General features: G+C 38.3%; 1 protein-coding gene across 4 annotated transcripts in view; it reads right to left on the bottom strand.

Annotated features, from left to right (window-relative positions):
* The window catches only part of FAM227B (family with sequence similarity 227 member B), a 212893-nt gene that overhangs the window by 722 nt on the left and 184633 nt on the right, over positions 1 to 27538 (bottom strand). For 3 of the 4 annotated variants that reach the window (XM_061428808.1, XM_061428811.1, XM_061428809.1), the window contains 4 exons: positions 25704 to 25869; positions 6901 to 6973; positions 5618 to 5692; positions 3153 to 3222 (listed from right to left, as the gene is read on the bottom strand). In XM_061428808.1, coding sequence (XP_061284792.1) covers positions 3153 to 3222; positions 5618 to 5692; positions 6901 to 6973; positions 25704 to 25869 — 384 coding nt within the window. Of the gene's footprint in view, positions 1 to 2944; positions 3223 to 5617; positions 5693 to 6900; positions 6974 to 25703; positions 25870 to 27538 lie in introns of those variants that run through there. The other variant, XM_061428810.1, reaches the window with a different exon arrangement.

The raw sequence follows: 27538 nt of genomic DNA, 5'->3' as shown, positions 1-27538 counted from the left end.
AGGCATGCAGGCGAGGTATGAAAAGGCTGAGAGTGGGCTCTGGGATTGGGTAGGCTTGTTGGTAGATGCCTGTTTATCAAAATGGGCAGAAAGTTTGGCCTCATGGTTATGGTTAATGAGTGGCTGTCCCCCAGAGAGACTACAGGAAGGCCTCCCTGAATTATATCACAATTTAGACCAAAAAGCATTTTGCTGGCATAGTCAGATAATTGAGGGACAGCAGTTATTTGACATAAATTATCCATAAGTTTATCACAATTTTCTGTTATTCTCAGCTTGGTTTTGCTCAAACACTGGGCATCTTCTTGAATCTCAGTTTCAGAGAAGCTGAGACAAAACTGGTTGTAACATTTCTCAAAGAACAGCAGTCATATACAAGCACTAGGAAATCCATTATTCTAAAATAAATTTTGGTACATTTTTATTCTTAGCAGAAAGGTAAATACTTGAGAAAACTTAAGTCAAATTTGCTTGCATTTTAAAAAATTGATTTAAAATTATAATCCTTTAATAATTTTCCATTTTTCCACAGAAGATCTGTGGTTGATTGATATATAATTCTTTGAAGATACCCGAATTATTGTAAAAAAACGCACTTGCTTTTGCTTTGCTATTCTATTTAAATTTTTCACATGAGAAACCTTCTTTATAAAATAGGTAAGTAAACATTTCTTGTGCACATTCTGCTTTGGAAGACATAGCCATTCTAAGCTTGAATCTACTCCTGTATTTATCTTGATGTCTGGCTTGAAGAAAAATATTTTTCCAGTGAAACCATCTCCTAGTGTTATTCTAGAAATTATGAAAGATGTTGAACTCATTTGTGGAAAGGAGAGGGCTAAAGAAAGTGAAGTCCCTCAGTCGTGTCCAACTCTTCAGGTCTGCATGGACTGTAGCCCACCAGGCTCCTCTGTCCATGGGGATTCTCCAGGCAAGAATACTGGAGTGGGTTGCCATTTCCTTCTCCAGGAGATCTTCTCGACCCAGGGATCAAACCTGGGTCTTGGCAGACTCTTTACCCTCTGAGCCACCAGGGAAGCCCAAGGGAAGGGAAGCCAGGAGGGAAGACTTTTTTTCTTTCTTAAAGGATGAATAGAATTTGAAAGCTGGGGAATAGGCAATGCAGATGATCAAAGTATATGATTATGGATAAACACCATATGTTCAGAAGACTTGGTGGGAGTGAAGGGTTTGCCTTGGGATGGATGTAATGGAGAATAAGATCAGTGATATTGGTTGGAACCAGATTTTGAAGAGCTCCGTGTTCAGCAGGTAGACCAGGTATTGCAAACCAGCAGCCCACAGGCTGTGTCTGATCTACAGATTTATATAATTTGACCTCCAGGGTATTTAAAAACTCGAGTCCTAAACAGGAATTTTACTGAAGAATCTGGCCCACTCTAGTATTCTTGCCTGGAGAATCCTGTGGATGGAGGAGCCTGGTGGGCTGTTGTCCGTAAGGTTGCACAGAGTCGGACATGACTGAAGTGACTTAGCATGCATGCATGCATTGGAGAAGGAAATTGCAACCCACTCCAGTGTTCTTGCCTGGAGAATTCCAGTGACAGAGGTGCCTGGTGGGCTGCCGTCTGTGGGGTCTCACAGAGTCAGACACGACTGAAGTGACATGGCAGCAGCAGCAGCAGCAGCAGCAGCTGGATTGCAAATGGTAAAAGATCTGATAACACTTTGGTCTCCATTCCTGCAGAGTCACAGTGACCTACGTGAGGAAGTAGCGGCCATGTTTAGCTGAGGCACAGACTCTCCAGTGTGCTATGCTTTCCACAGCTCATGTAGTTTCCCTAATATTCAAGCCATTTACTGTTAACCAGCTGAGGTCATTTGCTCTATACTTATACTTTTCTTATACTAAATAAATATTTCTCTGTACCTGTGTATTTAGCAGTAGTAGTCAAGAGAGATCATGAAATAATGGGAGGAATAATTTTTTGTGTGTGGAAGAATTGTTCTATTTGTTTAATATATAACACCCCAACACTGCAGGAGATGCAAGAGACTCCAGTTGGATCTGGAGGTCAGGAAGAGCCCTTGGAGGGCACGGCAACCCACTCCAGTATTCTTGCCTGGAGAATCCCATGAACAGAGGAGCCTGGAGGGCTACAGTCCATAGGGTTGCAAAGAGTTGGACACGACTGAAGCAACTTAGCACACACGTACTCCTTTGTTACCTTTCTGCTTCATTGGACTTTGATCTGTTTTTGACATTACAGCAATAGCCAATGAGGATTGCTCTAGATTTTTGCATGGAAGCCTGGCACGCTGAAAATGAAAAGCTCTCTCTTATTCCTGATCTCAGAATGTCCAACCTTCAGATTTATTGTACACTGTTCCCTACATGTTCTTTCTTGTTGGAAGGGAAGAAGGACCTTTAGCTTTAACAGGATTGCCTGTAAGTTGAGGAGGAAGAGAAGGGAAGGGAACAAAGAAAACGCCTGCCTTTTCTTTCCTTCTTATACTTGAGTCCTATTTAGAGCCTTATCATTTCTTATGTCGGAGAAGGCAATGGCACCCCACTCCAGTCCTCTTGCCTGGAAAATCCCATGGGCGGAGGAGCCTGGTGGGCTGCAGTCCATGGGGTCGCTAAGAGTTGGACACGACTGAGCGACTTCACTTTCACTTTTCACTTTCATGCATTGGAGAAGGCAATGGCAGCCCACTCCAGTGTTCTTGCCTGGAGAATCCCAGGGACGGGGGAGCCTGGTGGGCTGCCGTCTTTGGGGTCGCACAGAGTCGGACACGACTGAAGCAACTTAGCAGCAGCAGCATTTCTTATGTTCCTGTTAATTGAGGGCAAGGGTCATTCATCTAACATGGGAATCCAATATATTTTTGTTGAATTATTACTGGGAAATAAAAATTCTGACTGCATTTGGAGGCTTTCAGTTGTATAAAATGCTTCTGGTCAGAAGCGAAGATGGGGATGAGTGAGCATGAGCTTGTCACAAATCATGAGACAGAGATTATACTAAATGTACATGTGGATGATTAAATAACAAGAATGTATTCTATCCTGCTACTGTAACCTGGACATGAAAATGATATATTGCTTATTAAGTATATTCCAGTCTTCATAAGAGAAGCTAAAGAGAGAATTCTCAATTATTTTCAGAAAAAACAAACAAACAACTTACCAGTTGATGGAGGAAATTCTCAAAATCACTCTTAACTTCATAGGGTTTCTTAGTAGCCTTTGCTTGGAGTCTAATCGTGAAAACAAGACAACTGGTGAGCAAACTAATTGTTTTAATACTGACACCAACTAAGAGCCAGCATCTACAGGGTTTAATATGCTAGCATCTACCACTTTGCATATATTAATTCAATTACTCTGACAATAATCCTAGGAAGTAAGTTCTACTATTATCCTGTATTATAGATGAGGAAAGAGGCTTAGATAGGTTAAGTGACCTGTCCACAGTCCTTCAGCTAGCAAGTAATAGAGGATTTGTACCCAAGCAGTGAGACTAGAGCCCTCCATTGTAATCACCGTGTGACACTGCATCCCAGCAGTGAAACACCCTCTTCAGTGAGAGGGTCTGTACAGTATTCCCTTCACTGACTCCACTCACTGTGCTCCAGTGGGGATTGCAGGATGAGCCACTGGGGAGGGAAGAGTAAGAGGAACTGGTCTGGGAAGGATCTTGGCAGGGGAGAGAAAGATGTAAAAGGATGGAGGGTGAGAGTGCTTACTAAACCGTAAGCTCACTGAGGGTGGGGATCCAGGAATCTATCATGATCTCGGCCACCAACTACTCCATTCAAGAAATATTTATGAAAGAGTTAAATAACTGAATTGAAGAGGCAGCAGGAACCTTTCCAGAGATTATGGATGAAGACAGGAGCAGAGGCAGGCCAAGCAAGTAAGGATAGGAACTTGGGACCAGGGATAGACATTAGGAAGAAAAACATAGGTAAGAGAAAGAAAAATGAAAAGGGAAGAAGGATATTAATTTCAGTGGCAATTTTCAAGTGAAACATTTAAAAATTATACTGTGAAATCTGTAGGAAGTAAAATTTTCTAAAAATTCCAAACACACTTTGCTTAAGCATGAAGCTTGGATTAGCCAACCCCTCATAAGGCCTGCTCTACGTTTCTTCAGCATTTAGTCTAGGGTTCCCTGAGAGCATGCAGTAAGGCTACTTCTTAGAGGTCTCTTGCATTAGTGTTCTCTGACTGACAAATGCTCCCTCACTCATTCTCTACTTTATCTCTGCCAATTTTATCTTCTCAGCCTGGGTTTTCTCCTCATTTATTACCCTCTTGGGCTCTCCTTTCCTGCTTTTCTTCTTCTGGCTCTTATGGTTGTTTTGGGCCTCTTCTTCATAGCACTATTTAAATACACTCCAAAATATCCCTGGTGCCCTTTTTTCAGTAATACTCTCTTAGAGTCTTTTTGACTGCAAGTCATTCTGAGACTTGTTCATCTTGCTTTGTTAAAAATCAATCCATCGTCAACCCACTTTTAACTTACAGTCCCTCTCTTCTTATTTTTAAATAACAGCTTTGTTGATATATCTCATACCCTAAAATCCATCCTTTTAAAGTATACAATTCAGTGGGTTTTAGTATATTTGCAAAGTTTTGCAACCATCACCACTACCTAATCTCCCATCTTTGTCTTTCCTTTCCATGAGTATCTTTTTTTGAAGACTACAGATGGAAACTTGAACACTCTGCCTGTAAATTTAACAGGCTCACTGGAGTAAGATATCCATCTGAGTATTTCCCCCTTCACATTCTCCAGCAGTGTGCCATTGCATAACACATATTTGAGTGCTTCTTGTGAGTTGCTCTGAAAATTGGTCTACATTCTTCTGCATATCCTGAGTGGTGAGAAATCCTATCCTCTATAGATCTGATTTTTGGGAACCTGGAAATAAGATCTTATAATTTGTGTGTTGTAAAGGTGAAAGCTGGATGATAAAATTTTTGGTGAAAAGTGAACTAAGGTTTTAAAATAATGAGCTGAATTTTCTCATGTGACTGGGAGACTGGGTTTACAAGTTGCAAAATAGCAGTCAGAAGTATGGCAGTATGACTGGAAGAAAATTGTGGTTTATTTGAAGTGCTGTACTCATTGGACATTTATCCTTGCTTATGTGGATATACTGGAAGAAGAAGTGGGTTAGTCCCAATGCCTTATAGTTTTCTTTTTTATACCCTCATTTATGAAATAAACACATGTGCCCAACTTTCTTTGTTTCAGGGGGTACAATGTTTGTATGTATAGGGGAAGCAGCAGGGGCAGAAAGGGGGCAAAGAACTAGCCTGAGACCAAGTAAAGAGGTTATTTTTCTATAGTTCACATCTTCTGTAGGGCAAGGCATGGTTATGGATCTTTAAAAGGCCCTCAGCTTAAGTCCTATGCCTGGTGGAATAAAAGAAGATGATGATAATATTTAGCAATTAATTAAATTAGCAGAGTAAGTGATTATATGGATAAAATAGTGCTAATCCAGATGAACTATTGAGTAGAAAACTTCAGCAGATATTCCAGTTAGTGAATTTTTACATATTAAACCCATTGTGGTTTACATAACACAGTTATTCAATTAAAATATTTTTTAAACACTACAAGTTGAATAAGAAACAAACCTATGAAACTCCTTGTCAACTTTTTCCTGTCGCTGTCTTAGGAGTTTTATTTCTTCATTAATTACGTGGTTTTCTCTATAAAATCAAAGTTTGGAGTTAAGTTTTGAAAATAATGCAGGCAGTTCTCATTGAGAAAGAATAAATCAACAATTTGCTGCCTTCCACATATCAGTAAAAGTTCCTTACAAAACTTTTCAGCATCCCCTCCCAATGCATGACTTTTGGTATGAGGAGTTCCCCATCACATCTCCCCTTATAAACATGCACCAAAGGCATCATCCATGTCACCTAAGCATGGTCTGGACTCCACCTGGCTGCTTCCACACAGACTGTCTTACAAGGTACCCGTCCCTGTTCTTCCCACTGAAAATAGGAACCCGGGAGTTGGTGATGGACAGGGAGGCCTGGCGCGCTGCAGTTCATGGGGTCGCAGAGTCGGACACGACCGAGCGACTGAACTGCACTGAACTGGAGGGTTCTGTACGTGTGTCTGTGTGTGTCGTGTGTGTCGGTGGGAGGGGAATGGGGCCCCAGGGCAGGTACCAGCTCAGACTTCTGTCCTGCCTGCTGGATGGAATAGGACGTGGCTGACTATTCTTGGGTTTCCCTCTCTTTGATGTGTTTCCTGAACAGCATCTGGTACCGAAAGGGTAGAATACCCATCCTTTTTCCCCTTTAAGGGCAATAAGACAGCTAGGCAGTGACCTTGATATCACAGGCAGAAGAACTGGACCCTGCCAGTTCTCATAAAAACTGATGGACATCCTCATTAAGCCATTTCATGCTTTCTGGCACATAAGAATACTATAACTGGGTAAGAGTAATAATTTTTAGTTAAGCACAAAAAACTTAAGAGTGTTTCCCCAAGAAAACATTCCAGAAAAGACCCCCTGCCTTTCCTCCACACCACCCCTACTCCAAGAACTCCTTCTACTGCAAACAACCTGTCTGTTCTCCAGGGCTTATCTTTGTAAATGAATAATACTCAATCTCTGTTCTCTGGAACTCTCCCCTGGTTTCTCCACGTTGGAGTACATCCCCCCACCCAGACCATGGGAAAGCTTCCTTCCTTCTTTCAATCCCTGATACCTGCCTGGTTGCCATGGTTAAAACATACATTGACACTTACCTGAAAGGAATCTCCGAGACTATTATAAGATGCTCAGAGATGACTCTTCTTGTCAGTAAAATAAGGAGCTTAGTTGTAGATAATTTCTATGGTCACTTCCAGTTTTAAAAGTGTCTATGATTTTATATTTATCATTAGTGTGAAGTAAACTTACATTCTAAATTCCTTTCGGTTCTTTGCAAATTGTCTTTTTGCCTCCTTTAGAATATCACGATAAGTTGGTGCAGGTGGTGTGATAGGCCTATGGTTAAGGAAAGATTTTCAACTAGGAAAATTTGGCAGAGGTAAACATATCCTTCAAAGGAGGACTCAGGGAGCCATCTTGCCTGGGCTTCCCAGGCATGAAAGATCTCAAGTATAAACATGAATATTATGTCTGGGGTTGCACTGAAAGGACCAAAAGAAGTCAATATCCATCAGACCATGGCAAATTTATATCCACAATCTCGACGACACCATCCATAGTGCAAAGGACTTACAGTTTCATAAATCCCATAATTACTATGTTCATATTTTTTTTTGGTGTGATTTAAAGGCAGTGATTTGTTAAATGTAAATATTAAAACTGTACTAACATTTTTGTAACTCTGGACATTTCTTCATTTCTATATAGACTGAAACCTCAAAATCTCTTGGCTTTTGAGAGACTCTGAAAGTGACTGGCAGCATATGTTGGCTGCCTCTGCTAACTGCATGGAGAAAGGTAATAAGCAGAAGATAAAAATGTTCTGCTAATGAATCTGGGGCTCTTATACTGTCTGTTCCTGTTATAGCAGTGTCTGTGTCCCTAACCCTGGTCTTAACCCATGTTTGTGTCTGGCAAAGCAGACACTTGCTTCCCATCTGAAGTGGCAATCAGAAAGTGACTTGAAAGGAGGGCAGCCCTCATCTTGTGTTAATACCTTAGGTTCATTGATAAAGTAGGAGCTCTTAAACCTCTGCTGTAATTAAGACACAGGGAATGAGTTTGTATTTCCATGGTCCCACTCTTCTACCTGAACCACCCTTCGGTATCACCTCCATCTTTCTCTGAATACAATTTGCTTGTTTAAAACATATTTAAGTTCCCTTCAAGGATGTTTTTGATGCTCACTTAAATCTTAATTATCTGGTATAAGAATGTTAGGAAAAGTCTGATGGATATGGTTCCTGAGACAGGTAATTTCCTGAGGAGTGTATCTCAATTGAGATAACCAGAATGAAAAACACGAATGGCTTCACAAGGAAGATTCTTACCATAAACTTGTATAAAATTAATGTCTTCCCTATGATGCTCTAAACTACTCAGGAAATAACTTAAATCAATTATGATTGAATAATTAGTGATTGAATAGTAAGGTCTTAGAATTAAGGAAAAGAACACTTGGTTTCTGCATGCTCCAGACTACTTTTTCAGCAATGCTAGAGTGATAAATTTCTCTCTGCCAGTCACAGAACCTGTTAGCAGCATCACAGAGTTGCTGGGAAGCAGTGTGGATAGCAGACCACACTTCATCCTACCAAGCACAGAGTTTGGGAGGGTCTAGATGACTATGTTATCCTGAATAGGATAGAAATTCTCTGAAATAGATTTGAAAGAGAAGTTCACTCCTGTTTATTATACGTGCCAAGTTTATTTTAACTCCTTAATCATATCTAGGGTCTAGAGTATAGTTGTCGTAAAGATATAAGCCTAGAGGAGGAATCTCAAGATGGTGGAGTAGGAGGACGTGAAGCTCACCATCCTCCACAAACACATCAAAAATACATCTCCATGTGGAACGTTTTTCACAGAAAATCATCTGGAAACTGGCAGAAGATCTCCTATACAACCAAAGCTGCAAGAAGAGTCTCTGCATAACCAAGTAGGATGGGGAAAAAAGGAATCAGGACAGGACTGGCCTCCGTGGGAGGGATCTGTAAAGGAGAAAAGGTCCACGCGGGGCAAACCCTGGGGAGCCCCCTTGTTTGCTGGGAGGATAAGCTGGGACAGAGGGGCTGGAGAAGCCCAGACTCTACTTATGAGGAGTGCCTGTGTGCTGACTTGCTTACAGTCAGGGCACAGAGAGACTGGTAGCCGGCTTGCCACATTTCCCAATCTGAAGTGGGCACTGGGCAGGGCTACAAACATGTGCAGTGACTAAGCACTGACTCTCTGGCAGACAGACTCTGGGAGAGGACTTGATCTGGCTTAGTGGAGATAGCCTGGATAGTCTGGGGTGCATTTTGGGCCAGACTTCAGAGTCCTCTGTCACTGCTCGCTGGCAGGGCCAGGTGCAGTTGTGGCGGACTTTGTTGGTGCATGCAAAACGTTATACCACAGAAATGCTCAGTGGGTGCTGAGTCTCCTACCCAGAGAGCCCTGGGCAGGAGTATGCAGCGGTTGGTTTCCCAGAGGGAGTTTACTGGATCCACCCACCTCACACACCAACTTGGAGCCACATTTGGCACAGAGACACCCCGGGTCTCAGGCAGCAGCACAACTACTTCAGTTCCTGCAGCCGCAATGTTCAAGTACCGCCCACTCCACACTAAAGCCTAGTACTAGGTCTGAGATGAACACGACAGAAAAAAAGATGTGACTTTGGGCTGCTTCTAGGCAAAACTGCAGACACCTGCATGGGTAATGTAGAGATTCGCTGTGACCATATTGGCCTCACTTCCTTCATGGTTGTCTCGTTTGAAGCAGGCCATGCACTCAAAGGCAAAAGAGTCTGACTGAACTTGACCCTCAGAGCTTCTACTCCAACAACTGAGGATCAGACACCACCCTGACAGGGCTGAGAAAGCCACAGAGCAAGAAGGAGGCCCCACCCAATATCCAGAATAGGCTCTGGACATCACATCACCGATTACTTCCCTATCAGGGGGATAACAGCCAGCATACTCTCAGAAAAGATGTTGCTAGCACCTACACTGAAACCAGTCTCTGCACCAAAAATATTAGATTCATAGTCTACACAGGGGTGCTTCCAAATAAAAAGCCCTTTAAAGCTAACTATTTCTCCTAAATTCATAAAGTCAAGTAAAAGGAAAAAGCAGAGAAACTACTCCAAATTAAAAGAGAAATCCCCTGAAAGAACAAAACAGGAAAGAGACCTCACCGGTCTACCAGACCCTAAAGGAAGTAATAAAGGTGCTAAAGGAATTAAAAGATTATCGATAAAAATGCAGATCACTGTAGTATAGAAATAGAAACTATCAAATCAAAGTTAGACAACTCAGTTGCTGAGATAAAAACCAATCTAGAAGCAATGAATAGCAACTAAATAACATAGAAGAAGATATCTGGAAGATAGATTAATGGAAATCACCAAATCAGAAGCTCAGACAGAAAGACAAATGAAAAAAAATGAAAGCGACATATGAAATCTATAGGTTAATATAAAGCATGTCAACCTTTGCATAAAGGAGAAGAGTTCCAGAAGAAGAAGAGAAAAGGGGATTAAAAGCAAATTTGAAGAAATTATTGATGAAAACTTTCCAAATCTAAAGAAAGAAACAGGTATTTAAGTACAGGGAACACAGAGAGTCCCAAACAAGATGAACCCAAACAGACACACACCAGAACATATCATAATTAAAAAGCAAAAGAGAAGATTCTAAATGCAAGAGGAAAAAAAAGTTATATGTGACCCCCATGCCCCATAAGGCTATCAGCTGATTTCTCTTCAGAAACTTTGTAGGCCAGACAGGAGTGGCATGATACACTCAAAGTTCTGAAAGGAAAAAAATTTGTAACCCAGAATACTCTATTCAGCAAGATCATCAAGTAGAATAGAAGGAGAGATAGAATTTCTCGACAAGCAAAAGTTAAAAGAACTCAACAGTACTAAACTTACTCGAAGAAATATTGACAGGTCTTCTCTAAACAGAAAAGAAACAATCTATAAGAAAGGGAAAGTCACAATAGGAAAGGCAAATATATTAAAAAGTTGAAGATCACTTAGATAAGCTAGTACACAGATTAAAAAAATAATTTATTTTTTGTAAAAGTGATTATAACTGCAATCATCAGCAAAAGAATGATATGTAAAATAGGACATCAAAATCACAGAAAGTGAAGGAGGGAACTATAAAAATGTAGATTGTTTAGAATGTGTTTGAGCTTGTGTGACTATCAATTTAAAGCAAGTAGATATATAGTTAGGGGTAAACATACTTGAAAACCAGGGTAATCACTAATCAGAAACATATAATAGGTTCACAAATACCAAAAAGAAAGGAAGTCAAGCATACAAAAAAGCCATCAAAGCACAAAAGGAAAATCAGAAAGAAGACACAAAAAAGAACCACAATATCAACAGGAAAACAAGGCTTAAAATGGCAATAAATAACTTATAAATAGTTACTTTAAATGTCAAGGGACCATATCCTCTGACCAAAAGACATAGAGCTGTAGATTGGATAAAAATCAAGAACCCATAAAATGACCTACAAGAGACTCACTTCAAGATGAAAGACACACACAGATTGAAAGTGAAAAGATAGAAAAAGATACTTCATGTAAATGGAAATGACAAGAAAGCAGGGATAGCAATGCTCATATTGGACAAAATAGACTTTAAAACAAAGTCCATAAGGAAAGACCAAAAAAGGACATTATATTATGAAAAAGGGACAAATACAAGAAAAGGATATTACAGTCATTAACATACATTCACCCATTATAGGAGCACTGAAATATATAAAACAAATACTAACAGACATAAAGGGGAAATTGACAGGAATACAATAACAGTAGGAAACTTTACCATCTCACTGACATTAGTGGACAGATTTTCTAGACAGAAAACCAATAAGACAACAGTGGTCCCAAATGGCACAATAGACTAGGTAGACTTAATTGATATCTACAGGACCTTTCATCCAAAGCACCCAGAATGCACATTCTTTCCACGCATACAAGGAACCTTCTCTAGGACAGACCACACTGCTACTGCTGCTGCTGCTGCTGTTGCTGTTGCTTCAGTCGTGTCCGACTCTGTGTGACCCCACAGATGGCAGCCCACTAGGCTCCTCTGTCCCTGGGATTCTCCAGGCAAGAATACTGGAGTGGGTTGCCGTTTCCTTCTCCAATGCAGGAAAGTGAAAAGTGAAAGTGAAGTCACTCAGTCGTGCCCGACTCTTAGCGACCCCATGGACTGCAGCCTACCAGGCTCCTCCGTCCATGGGATTTTCCAGACCACACATTAGGTCATAAAACACACTTCAACAAATTTAAGAGGCTAGAGCTTATCTCAGGCTTCCCTAGTGGCTCAGCTGTAAAGAGAATCCATCTGTAATGCAGGAGATGCAGGAGACACAGGTTCGATCCCTGGAGGAGGAAAATCCTCTGGAGGAGGGCATGGCAACACACTCCAGTATACTTGCCTGGAAAATCCCATAGAGGAGCCTAGAAGGCTGTGGTCCATAGGGCTGCAAAGAGTCGGACATGAGTGAAGCAACTGAGAATGAGGATGAAAGCTTATCTCAAACGTCTTTTCTGATCACAATGGTGTATGAAACTAGAAATCAGCAACAAAAAGAAAAATAGGAAAAGAACAAACACGTGGAGACTAAACAACATGCTACAAAAAACCAATGGGTCAACAATGAAATCAAAGAAGAAACCAGAAAACCCTTTCAAGACAAAAGTCAATGAAAATACAACCTTATAAAACCTATGGGATGCAGCAAAAGCAGGTCTACAAGGGAAGTTCACAGTGATTCAGGCTTTCCTCAAGGAGCAAGAAAAATCTCAAACAGCCTAACCTACCACCTAAGAAGTCAGAAAAAGAACAAACAAAATTCAAAGTCAGCAGAAGGAAGGAAATAATAAGTATCAGAGAAAATAAGAGATCAAAACAACAATAGAAAACATCAGTAAAACCAAGAGCTGTTTTCTGAAAACAGAAACAAAATCAACAAACCTCTAGCCAGGTTTACCAAGAAGAAAAGAAAGAGGACCCGAATAAACAAAGTAAGAAATTAAAGTGCAGAAATAACAATGGATATTTCAGAAATACAAAAAATCATAATACTATGGACAGTTATATGCCAATAATTGGACAACCTAGAAATGGACATGCTTTTAGAAATGTCCTGCTAAAACTGAGTCAAGAAGAAACTTAATTTGAGTAGACTGATCAATAGACATAAAATAAAATCTGTAATTAAAAAAGCTCCTTGCAAACAAAATCCAGGACTGGATGGCTTCCCTGGGGAATTCTACCAGATATACAAAGAACTTATACCTATTCCTCTCAAATCATTTCAAAAAAACCAAGAGGAAGGAACACTCTCATTCATTCTGTGAGACCATCATCATCCTGATATCAAAATAAAAGACACTACTAAAAAAAGAAAGTTACAGGCCAATATCTTTGATGAATATGGATGCAAAAATCCTCAACAAAATAGCAAACTGAACCCAACAATACATAAAAAGGATCATACATCATGATCAAGTTGGATTTATCCCAGGGTTGCAAGAATGATTCAAAATATTCCAATCAATCACTATGATATATGACATTACAAAAAGAAAAGACAAAAAAACACATGATCATCTCAATAAACACAGAAAAAACATCTGACAAAATTCAATATCCATTTATGAAAAAAATCTCACCAAAGTGAGTATAGAGGGACCATATCTCAACATGACAAAGGCATTTATGACAAACTGAGAGTCAACCTCATTTTTGACGGTGAAAAACTGAAGCCCTTCCTGCTAAATTCAGGAACAAGACAAGGATTCCCACTAGCACCACTTTTATTCAACATCATATTGGAAATAGTAGCCACAGCACTCAAACAAGGGAAAAGCATAAAAGGTATCCAAATTGGAAGGGGAGAGGTAAAACTGTCACCATTTGCAGATGACATGATACTCTATATAGAGAACCCTAGAGTCTCCACATGAAATGTATTAGATCTGGTACATGAGTTCACCAAGGTATCAGGATACAAGATTAATATACAGTAATATGTTGCTTTTCTTTATACTAACAATGAAATATCAGAAAGAGAAAGTAAAAAAAAAAAAACCCTTATTTAAAAGTGAGTCTAAAAAAGTAACTTGGAATAGACTTAATCAAGGAGGTGAAAGAACCATTTGCTACAAACTATGCTGCGGCTGCATCGCTTCAGTCGTGTCCAACTCTGAGGGACCCCCATGGACAGCAGCCCGCCAGGCTCCTCTGTCCATGGGATTCTCCAGGCAAGAATACTGGAGTGGGTTGCCATTTCCTTCTCCCCTAAAAACTATAAAACGCTAATAAAGGCAACTGAAGATGATTAAAAGAAATGGAAAGATATCCTATGCTCTTGGATTAGAAGAATTAATATTGTAAATACAGCCATACTACCCAAAGCAATCTATAGATGTAATGCAATCCCTATCATAATACCCATGACATTTTTCACCAAACTAGAACAAATAAAACATATAAATAAAATTTATATGGAACTACAAAAGACTTAGAATTGCCAAAGCAATCCTGAGGAAAATGAACAAAGCTGGAGACATAACGCTTTCAGACTAGACAATACTAGAAATCTACAATAAGGAAAACAGCAAGGCATTGGCATAGAAAGAGATATGTGAATCACTGGAACAGAATATAGAGTCCAGAGATAAACCCACATACCTGCAGTCAATTAATCTACTTCGATTATACAATGGAGAAAATAGTCTCTTCAATAAGTGGTGCTGGGAAAGTTAGACAGCTATTGTACATGTAAATCAACAACACAGAACACTCCTTCATACCATATACAAAAATAAACACAAAATGGTTTAATGATCTAAGTATAAGACATAACACCATAAAACTGGAAGAGAATATGGACAAAACATTCTTGGACATAGGTTGTAGCAATATTTTCTTATATTGGTCTCAAGGCAAAAGAAATAAAATCAGAAATTGACAAATGGGACCTAATCACATTAAAAGCTTTTGCACAGGAAAGGAAACCATCAACAAAACAAAAAGACAGCCTATTGGATGGGAGAAAATATTTGCAAATGATGAAACCAAGAAAGGGTTAATGTCTAAAATATATAAACAGCTCATACAACTCAATATCAAAAAACCAAACCATTCAATAAAAAATGGGAGTTCAGTTCAGTTCAGTCACTCAGTCATGTCCAACTCTTTGCGACTCCATGACCACAGCAAACCAGGCCTCCCTTTCCATCACCAACTCCCAGAGTCCACCCAAATCCATGTCGAATGAGTTGGTGATGCCATCCAACTGTCTCATCCTCTGTCGTCCCCTTCTCTTCCTGCCCTCAATCTTTCTCAGCATCAGGGTCTTTTCAAATCAGTCAGCTCTTCCCATCAGGTGGCCAAAGTATTGGAGTTTCAGCTTCAACATCAGTACTACCAATGAACACCCAGGACTGATCTCCTTTAGGATGGACTGGTTGGATGTCATTGTAGTCCAAGGGACTCTCAAGAGTCTTCTCCAACACCACAGTTCAAAAGCATCAATTCTTCAGCACTCAGCTTTCTTTATAGCCCAACTCACATCCATACATGACCACTGGAAAAACCATAGACTTGACTAGATGGACCTCTGTTGGCAAAGTAATGTCTCTGCTTTTGAATATGCTGTCTAGGTTGGTCATAACTTTCCTTCCAAGGAGTAAACGTCTTTTAATTTCATGGCTGCAATCACCATCTGCAGTGATTTTTGAGCCCCCCAAAATAAAGTCAGCTACTGTTTCCACTGTTTCCCCATGTATTTGCCACGAAGTGATGGGACCAGATGCCATGATCTTCATTTTCTGGATGTTGAGCTTTAAGCCAACTTTTTCACTCTCCTCTTTCACTTTCATCAAGAGGCTCTTTAGTTCTTCTTCGCTTTCTGCCATAAGGGTGGTCATCTGCATATCTGAGGTTATTGATATTTCTCCCGGCAATCTTGATTCCAGCTTGTGCTTCATCCAACCCAGTGTTTCTCATAATGTACTCTGCATATAAGTTAAATAAGCAGGGTGACAATATACAGCCTTGACATACTCCTTTTCCTATTTGGAACCAGTCTGTTGTTCCATGTCCAGTTCTAACTGTTGCTTCCAGACCTGCATATAGGTTTCTCAAGAGGCAGGTCAGGTGGTCTGGTATTCCCATCTCTTGAAGAATTTTCCACAGTTTATTGTGATCCACACAGTCAAAGTGTTTGGCATAGTCAATAAAGCAGAAATAGATGCTTTTCTGGAACTCTTTCACTTTTTCGATGATCCAGCGGATGTTGGCAATTTGATCTCTGGTTCCTCTGCCTTTCCTAAAACCAGCTTGAACATCTGGAAGTTCACAGTTTACGTATTGCAGAAGCCTGGCTTGGAGAATTTTGAGCATTACTTTACTAGCGTGTGAGATGAGTGCAATTGTGCGGTAGTTTGAGCATTCTTTGGCATTGCCTTTCTTTGGGATTGGAATGAAAACTGACCTTTTCCAGTCCTGTGGCCACTGCTGAGTTTTCCAAATTTGCTGGCATATTGAGTGCAGCACTTTCACAGCATCATCTTCCAAGATTTGAAATAGTTCAATTGGAATTCCATCACCTCCACTAGCTTTGTTTGTAGTGATGCTTTCTAAGGCCCACTTGACTTCACATTCCAGGATGTCTGGCTCTAGGTGAGTGATCACACCATTGTGATTATATTGGTCGTGAAGATTTTTTTGGACAGTTCTTCTGTGTATTCTTGCCACTTTTCTTAATATCTTCTGCTTCTGTTAGGTCCATACCATTTCTGTCCTTCATTGAGCCCATCTTTGCATGAAATGTTCCCTTGGTATCTCTAATTTTCTTGAAGAGATCTGTAGTCTTTCTCATTCTGTTGTTTTCCTCTATTTCTTTGCATTGATCACTGAGGAAGGCTTTCTTATCTCTCCTTGCTACTCTTTGGAACTCTGCATTCAGATGCTTAGATCTTTCCTTTTCTTCCTTGCTTTTTGCTTCTCTTCTTTTCACAGCTATTTGTAAGGCCTCCCCAGGCAGCCATTTTGCTTTTTGCATTTCTTTTCCATGGGGATGGTCTTGATCCTTGTCTCCTGTACAATGTCACAAACTTCCATCCATAGTTCATCAGGCACTCTATCAGATCTAGTCCCTTAAATCTATTTCTCACTTCCACTGTATAATCATAAGGGATTTGATTTAGATCATACCTGAATGGTCTAGTGATTTTCCCCACTTTCTTCAATTTAAGTCTGAATTTGGCAATAAGGAGTTCATGATCTGAGCCACAGTCAGATCCCAGTCTTGTTTTTACTGACTGTATAGAGCTTCTCCATCTTTGGGTGCAAAGAATATAATCAGTCTGATTTCGGTGTTGACCATCTGGTGATGTCCATGTGTACAGTCTTCTCTTGTGTTGTTGGAAGAGGGTGTTTGCTATGACCAGTGCGTTCTCTTGGCAAAACTCTATTAGCCTTTACCCTGCTTCATTCCGTATTCCACGGCCAAATTTGCCTGTCAACCCAGGTGTTTCTTGACTTCCTACTTTTGCATTCCGGTCCCCTATAATGAAAAGGACATCTTTTTTGGGTGTTAGTTCTAAAAGGTCTTGTAGAGAGCAATATTGCATAGGAACCTGGAATGTTAGGTCCATGAATCAAGGCAAATTGGAAGTTGTCAAACAGGAGATGGCAAGAGTGAACGTCGGCATCCTAGGAATCAGTGAACTAAAATGGACTGGAATGGGTGAATTTAACTCAGATGACCATTATATCTACTACTGTGGGCAGGAGTAGCCATCATGGTCAACAAATGGAGTAGCCATCATGGTCAACAAAAGAGTCCGAAATGCAGTACTTGGATGCAATCTCAAAAACGACAGAATGATCTCTGTTCGTTTCCAAGGCAAACCATTCAATATCACAGTAATCCAAGTCTATGCCCCAACCAGTAACGCTGAAGAAGCTGAACGGTTCTATGAAGACCTACAAGACCTTTTAGAACTAACCATGTCCTTAATATATGTTAATTTACCTGAAATGAACTGACTTGAAAGATACAATTCATAGTAAATTTTAGTAATGACACACAAATTGTTAGTCACATATTAGTGATAAAAAATCTATATGTGCACATGTGACAAAGATTATTGGAAGTCTTTTTATGAATAAAAGTAAAAAGGAATTGCACATGGCTCTAAGGAATTTCCCACTAGATTCTGTGTAGATGGAGAGATCTACTATGAGTCTCAGTGTTTCCTCCCCCTCCCCCCATTGACTATTTGAATCTCCCCCATCATGGATAATTCACAACAGAAGGTTTCTTTGTATAGCTTTTATTTTTATGCTGGGATAAATGTTGATAGGAATATATCCTGGTTTAGTTTTAATTGTAGTTTAATCACCTGCCTCTTCATAGTTTTTACATGTTGGTCTGTATAAATGTGTGGTGGTGACAGCTTGTGTTTATAGTAAGACAAAACACTCATCATCACATTGCATTGAGTTCAGATTTTTCCCAAACTGCAACAAATGTGAATGAACATTATAAACTCAGGTGAGAAATACAGATACAGCCTATAGACTTTACTTTTTAATGAGACTCAACATTTTATTTTTGAGTTTTCTTTTAAAAAAAATAAATAATATTTGTTTCACATGTAAAATGATTATTAGACTTAAGAGTTTAGTTTACTGGAAACTAAAAAATAAACTAAGAAATACTCAAAAGTATAATAATTATTTTACATATAAAAGAGTTGAGGTAGTCTACAAAAATGCAGACAAATGTGAGAAGGGAAAACTAGGAGCTCCAAATACATTTTGCACAAGATTCTTCCCAGTTTGAAAACATACCACACATTCAGCTCTGCATCCTAGAAGTCAGTTTTTCTTTTCTTTTTTTTTGTTAATGTATTTTTAAAAATTTTATTTTATTTTTAAACTTTACAATATTGTATTAGTTTTGCCAAATATCGAAATGAATCCGCCACAGGTATACATGTGCTCCCCATCCTGAACCCTCTTCCCTCCTCCCTCCCCATACCATCCCTCTGGGTCGTCCCAGTGCACCAGCCCCAAGCATCCAGTATCATGCATCAAACCTGGCCTGCGACTTGTTTCATACATGATATTATACATGTTTCAATGCCATTCTCCCAAATCTTCCCACCCTCTTCCTCTCCCACAGAGTCCATAAGAATGATCTTTTCTGTTTTACTCAAAACACTAGTATTAAGCAGTCACATTAAAAAAAGAGAAATTCAAAGATTATTCACTAAAAAATTTAAATTTTCTACTAGTAATGATTTAATGTATATTATCTAGTAAAAGAGTTGATAACTTTCCTTATAAATATACATTAAAAATCATGTCCGAGTCCACAGCACCTTGTGACGTATGATTACGCTCCCTCCCTCCGTCCTTCTCTAGACACATCTCCAGTCTTCTCAGTGTTTATATGTGGACCCTGAGACACTGACAAGAAAGCAACCTTCATCTTCTCTTTTATGACTTTAGGAAATCATTCTGAGTCAAAAGAAATATTACCTGCGATGTTGTTTATTTTTAAACAAATGGACCAGACCAAATGGATCTGGTCTATAAGACTCTGATTTTAAAACTGCATACTGATCAAGTATCATATTGTTCTGAATTTAGTTGAAAAAAGTGTGTCATAAGAATCACTTTTGTAGAAACTTATAAGGGAAAATAATCTGAAAAAAATGAATATAGATATGTAAAACTGAATCACTTTGCTGCATACCTGAAACTAATACAATACTGTAAATCAACTATACTTCAATAAAAAAACTAAGTAATGAAAAAAATGAATATGAATGCCATGCATGAACCTCCACTGAAATGCAGTCTTTATGAACTGGTTGGAAGGAGAATATGTTCGAGATATCCATTTGAAAGTATGGCAGGATAAATCTCTCTGTGAGTCTTGATAAAACAAATTTTTAATGAGTGGAAAAAGAGAATTTCTTTCTAAAGAAATAAATCATTTTGAAATAGAATGTGGTCAATCATGCAATCTTATAGATCTGAAGGAAAAACTATAAAAGTTATTTAATACATGACCAGCTGTAGAAATTTGAATTAACTATATATTCTCAAATACGGCAACATTGTCATGGCATCCCTTTTCTTTTGTCTTCTGTTGGCTTCTCTCCCTCTTATCAACCCTCTCCCAAACCATAATTGTGATTATTTTTAAAAACCTAGAATACGTTTTTTTTCTTTTCATTTTTATTTTATACCAGAGCACGGCTGATTAACAATGTTGGGTTAATTTCAAATGTAGAGCAAAGTGATTCAGTTATACATATACTTGTGTTTATTCTTTTTCAAATATTTTTCCCATTTAGGTTAATATAGAATACTGAACAGCATTTCCTATGCTATACAGGTCCTTGTTTGTTATCTCTTTTAAATATAGTGGTATGTACATGTCAATTCCAAGCTTTTAATCTATCCCTACCCCTTCCCTCCTGCTAACCATCCCTCCTGCTAACCATAACCATAACTATAACTCTAAGTCTGTGAGACTAGAATATGGTCTTATCTTCTGGAATTATACATGCCCCCTGGGTAAACAATTCAGCACCAGAGTTTTTGAGTGCATTGGCTCAGAAACCAGATTGTCAAGGATAGACTACAAGTGTTACCACTTACTCTGGTGTCCTCAGACAAATTATCCAACTTTCCTGTGCCTCAGTTTCCTTATCTGTAATCTAGGGACACACACACACACACAGAAGTCGCTCAGTCGTGCCCGACTCTTTGCGACCTCATGGATTGTAGCCCACCAGGCTCCTCGGTCCATGGGATTTTCCAGGCATGAATACTGGAGTGGGTTCCATTTCCTTCTCCAGGGGATCTTCCTGAGCCAGGGATCGAACCCAGGTCTCCCACATTGTAGGCAGACGCTTTACCGTCTGAGCTACCAGGGAAGTCCAAACTAGGGACAATAATAGTAATTATCTCAGAAGCTGACATGATAATTAAATGAGTTAATAAATGTAAAGTACTTAGAAACAGTGCTTGGTATACAATAACTTTTTAATAAAGTTTAAAAAACATTTTATAATGACAATTTCAAAGATTAATTTTGGACCAATGACTCCTAAATTTCTATCTCTATCCTCTAGCTTTCTTAATTTTAACAATAATGTCAAATTTTGTCAAAAAAATAAAATGAAATTTAGTCTTATCTTTATATAAACTGTTATATACCCACCCATCAGACATTTATTTAATACCTATTTTAAGATACTTTTTTTTTTCCTGGTGTCAGGGATATGGAGGCAAATAATTCTTTACTCTCTATCGGATGAGAAAAACAAGTATAGAAATGGTTACAGTACGATGTGATAAATATTTGGATTGAGGTATAAAGGGGCTATAAAATTATTGAAGACATTTGTCTAAATCAGACTTTTGCTCAAACATCGTGAGTTATCCATTGATGTATAGCAAATTATCCTGAAATTTGGCAGCATAAAACAAGAAACATTTATTACTGGATAGCTTCTGCAGGTCAGGAATCTGGGCACAGCTCAGCTGGATACTTCAGGCTCAGGGTCCCTCACAGGCTGCAGTCCAGGTATGGCAAGGGCTGCAGTGATCTCAGGATCAAATGAAGGAGAAGCTGCTTCTAGGCTCACTCATGTGATTATTGGCAAGATTTACTTCCTCAAGGGTTGTTGGACTAAGGGTCTCAGCTTCTTTTATTTTTTTTTTTGCATTTTAATAGGGCTTTTATTGCAGTAAAAATATATTATTTCCCACTACACTTAGGGTCCAAATAACAGGGTCTCAGTTTCTTGTTGGCTGTTGACTGGAGGCCTTCTTCACTTCCCTGCCTCTGGGGAGTCTCCACAGGACAGCTCGCAACTTGGTAGCTGGTTTCTCCCAGAGGGCTCCAAAAGAGCAAGCAAGAAAGGCTGAGTAGGACTGATGTCAGTCTTTTTGCAGCTGAATCTCAAAAGTGACATTTCATTATGTTTGCCATATTCTATTTGTTAGAAGCAAGTCATAGGTTCAGCCCATACCCAATGGGAAATAATTACACAAGGGCATAAAACAGAAGGCAGGAACCACTGAAGACCATTTTAGAGTCTGCCAATCCCAAATATTATGAATTAAATTTGTCTTTTTTTTGTTTTTGTTATTTATCTCCTCCACTTTCTCTACTATCTCCTACTCCTTCACTCTGAATAGATGCATTTACTGCAAAGTGTTATTTTTCCACTTTAGAAAAGCCAGAGGATGCCAATAAGCCCAGAGAAAACTAATAAAAAAATATTCTATATTCTGAATAGCTGTAAATATAAATGAAAATAAATGCTGTAAATGTAAACTTTCAGGAGAAAGATTAATGATCGTACAGTCATCACAGATATAAGAAATCTGGACACAAATTTCATTAACAGCTATCAAGATCTTGGTTTTAACACAACATTGTAAAAATCAACTATGCTGCTGCTGCTAAGTCACTTCATTCGTGTCCGACTCTGTGCGGCCCCATAGACGGCAGCCCACAAGGCTCCACCATCCCTGGGATTCTCCAGGCAAGAACACTGGAGTGGGTTGCCATTTCCTTCTCCAATGCATGAAAGTGAAAAATGAAAGTGAAGTCGCTGTCATGTCTGACTCAGCGACCCCATGGACTGCGCCCACCAAGGCTCCTCCACCCATGGGATTTTCCAGGCAAGAGTACTGGAGTGGGGTGCCATTGCCTTCTCCAAAAATCAACTATACTTCAATTTAAAAAAATTACTGACAATTACACACTGCTATATTTAAAGTGGATAATCAACAAAGACCTACTGTATAGCACAGGGAACTCTGCTCAATGTGGCAGCCTCAATGGGAGGGGAGTTGGGGGAGAATGGATACGTGTATATGTATGGCTGAGTCCCTTTGCTGTCTACCTGAAACTACCACAACATTGTTAATCAGCTATACCCCAATATAAAATTAAAAGTTAAAAAAAAAACCCAAAACAACAAAAAAAATTTTAAAGGAAAAACATGTTAAAATAAAGATCTTGTTGAAAACATTACTGGGCTGTGCCGCCAACCACCAGCCTGGACTGTCATGTCAGGCAAGTAGCAAAACAGCAGACTGTTGCCAGCCCTGCTGCATGAATCACCTGGGCAAGCTACTCACCGTCGAGCTTTGACCTCCTCATTTGTAGAGTGGCTGTATGAGTGCCTGCTCTCCCCACTGCCACAGGAGTTTTGTCATTTCTCATAATAATACATAGAGTCAATATATGCCTTGAAACACTGTCAAGTGCTGACGAATGTAAGGTATCATTATCATTTTGTTCATCATTAGATCTAGGAATATTTTTTCTTATCAGCAGGTATTACATTTTACAAGCTCAGACAGTCTAATTACTTTCTTAAAAAATTTTGTTTTATTGAAGTGTAGTTTATTTTTAATGTTGTATTAATGTCTGCTGTACTGCAAAGTGATTAGTTATACATATATACACATTTTTCCATATTCTTTTCCATTATGGTTTATCACAGGATATTGACTATAATTCCCTTACTCTACAGTAGGATTCTGTTGTTTATCCATTTTGTATGTAACAGTTTACATCAGCTGATCCCAAACTCCCAATCCATCCCCCACCCCATCCCCCAGCAACCACAGTCTGTTTTCTGTGTCTATGAGTCTGTTTCTGTCTCACAGATAAGCTCAGTTGTGTCGTATTTTCGATTTATAAATGATATCACATGGTATTTGTCTTTCTGCTTATTTCACTTGGTATGAGAATCTCTAGGTCCACCTATGTTGCTGCAAATGGCATTATTTCATTCTTTTTTATGGCTGAGTAATATTCCATTGTATATGCGTACCACATTTTATTTAGCCATTCATCTGTAGATGGACATTTAGGTTGTTGCCCTGTCTTGGCTATTGTAAATAGTGGTGCTATGAACACTGAAGTGGTATGTATCTTTTTAAATTAATTTTGTCCATAGCTGACACTTTCTAAATGGTGATTTCTTTCAGATTTTTAGGAAATGAAATACTCTCCTAAATGGTTTCATGTTCTAGATATCCATTTTCTGCTTTTCCCATCTCAACCCATACTTACACTCTTCCCACATTCTCAGTAAATTGGTGTTATGAAACCTTGTATTGCTGTTTGACAAATCCATGCCCATCAGAAATATAGAGACATTTTTTTACAATCACAATAAAAATTAGCTAAAAATAAAAATAATCTATAATGAATGGTTTTATATATCTTTCAAGTTTCACTTCTAAACATTTAAAAATTTTGAATTTTAAACATTAGTATGAATAATTCAAGGTTGATGAGCATCCTTAAATTACAAGTCTCAGAACAGACTGAATTAGTTCTCTAGTTCGCCTTTTTCCTTGTGTTCCAGAGTCATCCAAGTTAATTCCATGTCCCTGCGGTCAGTGAGACTCTGGAGGTTATCTGGACTGAAATATGGGAGAAGTGTCCTAGAAAGAATCCTCAGAATCTGCCAGAGCAGAGTTCTCCACACTTCTAGGATCATGTATCCTATGACTAAAAGCTATGTGAGTACACACCCTTATAGGTATAATTTAAAATTTAGAAATTATACACATATCAATCTGTATTAATTTACTAGGCATATTATAAAAGATGCCATCTACAAATAGAAAACAGTGAGATGAAATAAAATATTTAAAAATAAATTTAAAATGATATTTATTAATGGTACTCTGAACCTTTTATCCTCAAATTATAGAGATTTGTTTTGAGGTCTATACAGTTTATAAATGCCTTGCAAATTAAACTGGCATCATACTATTATTTGCTAATTTTGAAAAGGACAACGTACATTTAGGGCTAGGCTTATTGTTTTAATAATGATGTCTATCCATATTTCAATTGATGTTTTTGAACATTTTTATTTTTTTGGCCTATATCTCAGCAGAACTGATTGGATCACCACTAATTTTGTCTCTCAGTGTGACTGAAAAGGAGCTCCTTCAAGAAATAGGGGAAATATCAATTAGTCTTTTTTTTTTTTAAATAGTCTTGCATTATAAATATTACCATCAATCCAAAGTTTTTTTTTCAGGGAAATGTTTAAAGCTATTGGTCCACCAGTAAGTGTTAATTTAGTTAAATTACATGATATAATCTATAACTCTGCGTAACCATCCAAAGAAAACAGCAATAGATTGTGAACCTCAGACAATAACATAAAGCAAAGATGTCATTATTATCCCTCGATACAATACAGTGAAGACTGAAATGTCAACTGAGCGAGGGTACCTATCTTCTAAATATGTCAAGTATAATTTCTTTTTTATTTTTAAAGATATAAATAGGTACAATATATATATTTTCCACGTAGAGTTGTACACACCCCAGTCTAGAGACCATTTACTACATCCCTTTGTGTTCATCCATGTCCCTAGTGTGACCTGGGCAAGAATTGGTTACACAGAAGGGGGACAAGAATGTAAACAGACACGCCTGCTGCAACCAAAGAGCTCCAACTTCATTAAATTATTGGGTTGGCCAAAAAGTGTGTTTGGGATTTAAAAAAAAAAAAAAAAGGAAAAACCCAAAAGAACTTTTTGGCCAACCTAATATATTTTTATACAGTAAGCTAAGAAATATTCAGTTGAACAAAGGATTACATAGCTAAGGTATGTCTGAAACTTTCTTCTGGAGAAATCTAGAAGCCCATGACCCACAGTTCTGACAAATGTTTGAAATGGAACACTTTACTAAAGAGCTAAACATACCAGTTTTTTAAGTTCCTGAGTTTTATGTTTGTTTTATTTTTCTTACATGCAAAATCACAGCCTTAGATCTAAAAGAGAAAATACTTTTAGCCAAACATGCTATGAAAGTTTTGAATGTAATTCAATGCCAAATAGAGCATTAGTTATAAAATACAATAAATTTTTTTCTTAACTGAGACATTAAAGAAAGCTAAAAGTTTTGAATATTTTGGAGATAGATCATATTAAGGCAAAGCTTAAAAAGGATATGGTTCTTTCAGTATTTCAGTGAGTTTAATCCTGACTTGTCTAGGGGCTTTGGAAATACCAGCTACCTCATGCATCTCAAGATAATATAAAATCAGTGGACTCTGACCTCCAAAATTGAAGAGAACACGGTTAAACTCTGGACCACTACTGATATAATGGGACTGTAAGGGGTAGAAAAAAAAGAAGAGTCAATTATTACTTTTGTGTATTTTTAAATAACTGTAAATTAAATATATCTGCATTATAACTATAAATACAATTATTATCTGGTATATTAAAGGGAAATTTTGCAAGGCATTCTTCTTAATGAAAGTGCTTATGAGCCTATGAGTGTGTGCTGTAAGGCTCTGGTGGTCTTTTAGCATGAAGACAGGCCAATAGAGATCATTCTATCTGAAGAACAGAAAGAGAAAAATGAGCATAACCCCAGAAAAAGGGATAGGAAAAAATATGAAGAAATAATGATTGAAACTTTCCAAGTTTTATGAAAAACACATCCTAGAAACTTAACTCCAAGTAGGATAAAGTCACATCTAGATGCATCATAGTCAAAAGTGTTAAAAAAGACAAAAAGAAAAATTTCAAAACCAGCAAGAGAAAAACGACATATAAGAGAACCCCCAAAAGTTAACAGGTGACTTCTCATCAGAACAGTGGAGGCCAGAAGCCCATCAAAGTGCTGATGAAAGAAACTTAGATCATGAATTCTGTGTCAGGGAGACAATCACCATAATTATAATTGCTTCAATATTCTACTATTGACTTCTTGTAGAATACAAGGTTAAGTATAGCAACTACTCATATGTTGTCTTTCCTCAGTTTTTGTAATTCCTAGATGAGAGATTTATTGTTCATTCCACTTCCTATGGGGAAAGATTTTTTTTTCTCATTTGTTTTAACTGATATATAAAATTCTCATATTTCTTTTGCTTATGGTCAATTTTTCACTGTATTCATTCATAGCTACTACAAAATTATTTCAAATGGTGGGACTATTGTAATCACACTATTGTCTTGATGACAGTTCATATCAGGTATATATCTAGCCTGATCTCAAAAACTGCATGCAGAACTGGAGTGAGCTCTATCAAGTTTAAAAGGAGATCTTGCCTGTCTAGAAAGATGTCTTAATGACCCTTTTTCTGAGTTCTGTCTTGGTAATAATAAAACAGAAACTCTATCTTACTGAAGTTTTAGATATAGACATTTCTGTTATTTTTCTGCAGTTACTAGTTTCTAAACTAGGAAAACCACAGTACACAGATCTGTCCTCCTCTATGAGAATCTATGACTTTTAAGGGATAGTCCCATCAGTCAAGAGCAGAAATAGGCATTAAATGCAAATCCAGTGTTTTGTGAAGCCTTAGCCATTTTCAATGCCAAAGAATGCTCAAACTACTGCACAATTGCACTCATCTTACATGCTAGTAAAGTAATGCTCAAATTTCTCCAAGCCAGGCTTCAGCAATACGTGAACCATGAACTGCAATCTGGTTTTAGAAAATGCAGAGGAACCTTTCAAATTGCCAATATCTGCTGGATCATCGAAAAAGCAAGAGAGTTCCAGAAAAACATCTATTTCTGCTTTATTGACTATGCCAAAGCTGTTGACTGTGTGGATCACAACAAACTGTGGAAAATTCTGAAAGAGATGGGAATACCAGACCACCTGATCTGCCTCTTGAGAAACCTATTTGCAGGTCTGGAAGCAACAGTTAGAACTGGACATGGAACAACAGACTGGTTCCAAATAGGAAAAGGAGTATGTCAAGGCTGTATACCGTCACCCTGCTTATTTAACTTATATGCAAAGTACATCATGAGAAATGC

Source organism: Bos javanicus, chromosome 10 (genome assembly GCF_032452875.1).
Source record: "Bos javanicus breed banteng chromosome 10, ARS-OSU_banteng_1.0, whole genome shotgun sequence".
Lineage (NCBI taxonomy): Eukaryota > Metazoa > Chordata > Mammalia > Artiodactyla > Bovidae > Bos > Bos javanicus.
The sequence above is the reverse complement of the archived record's forward strand: the minus strand, read 5'-3'. Positions and strand labels throughout refer to the sequence as shown.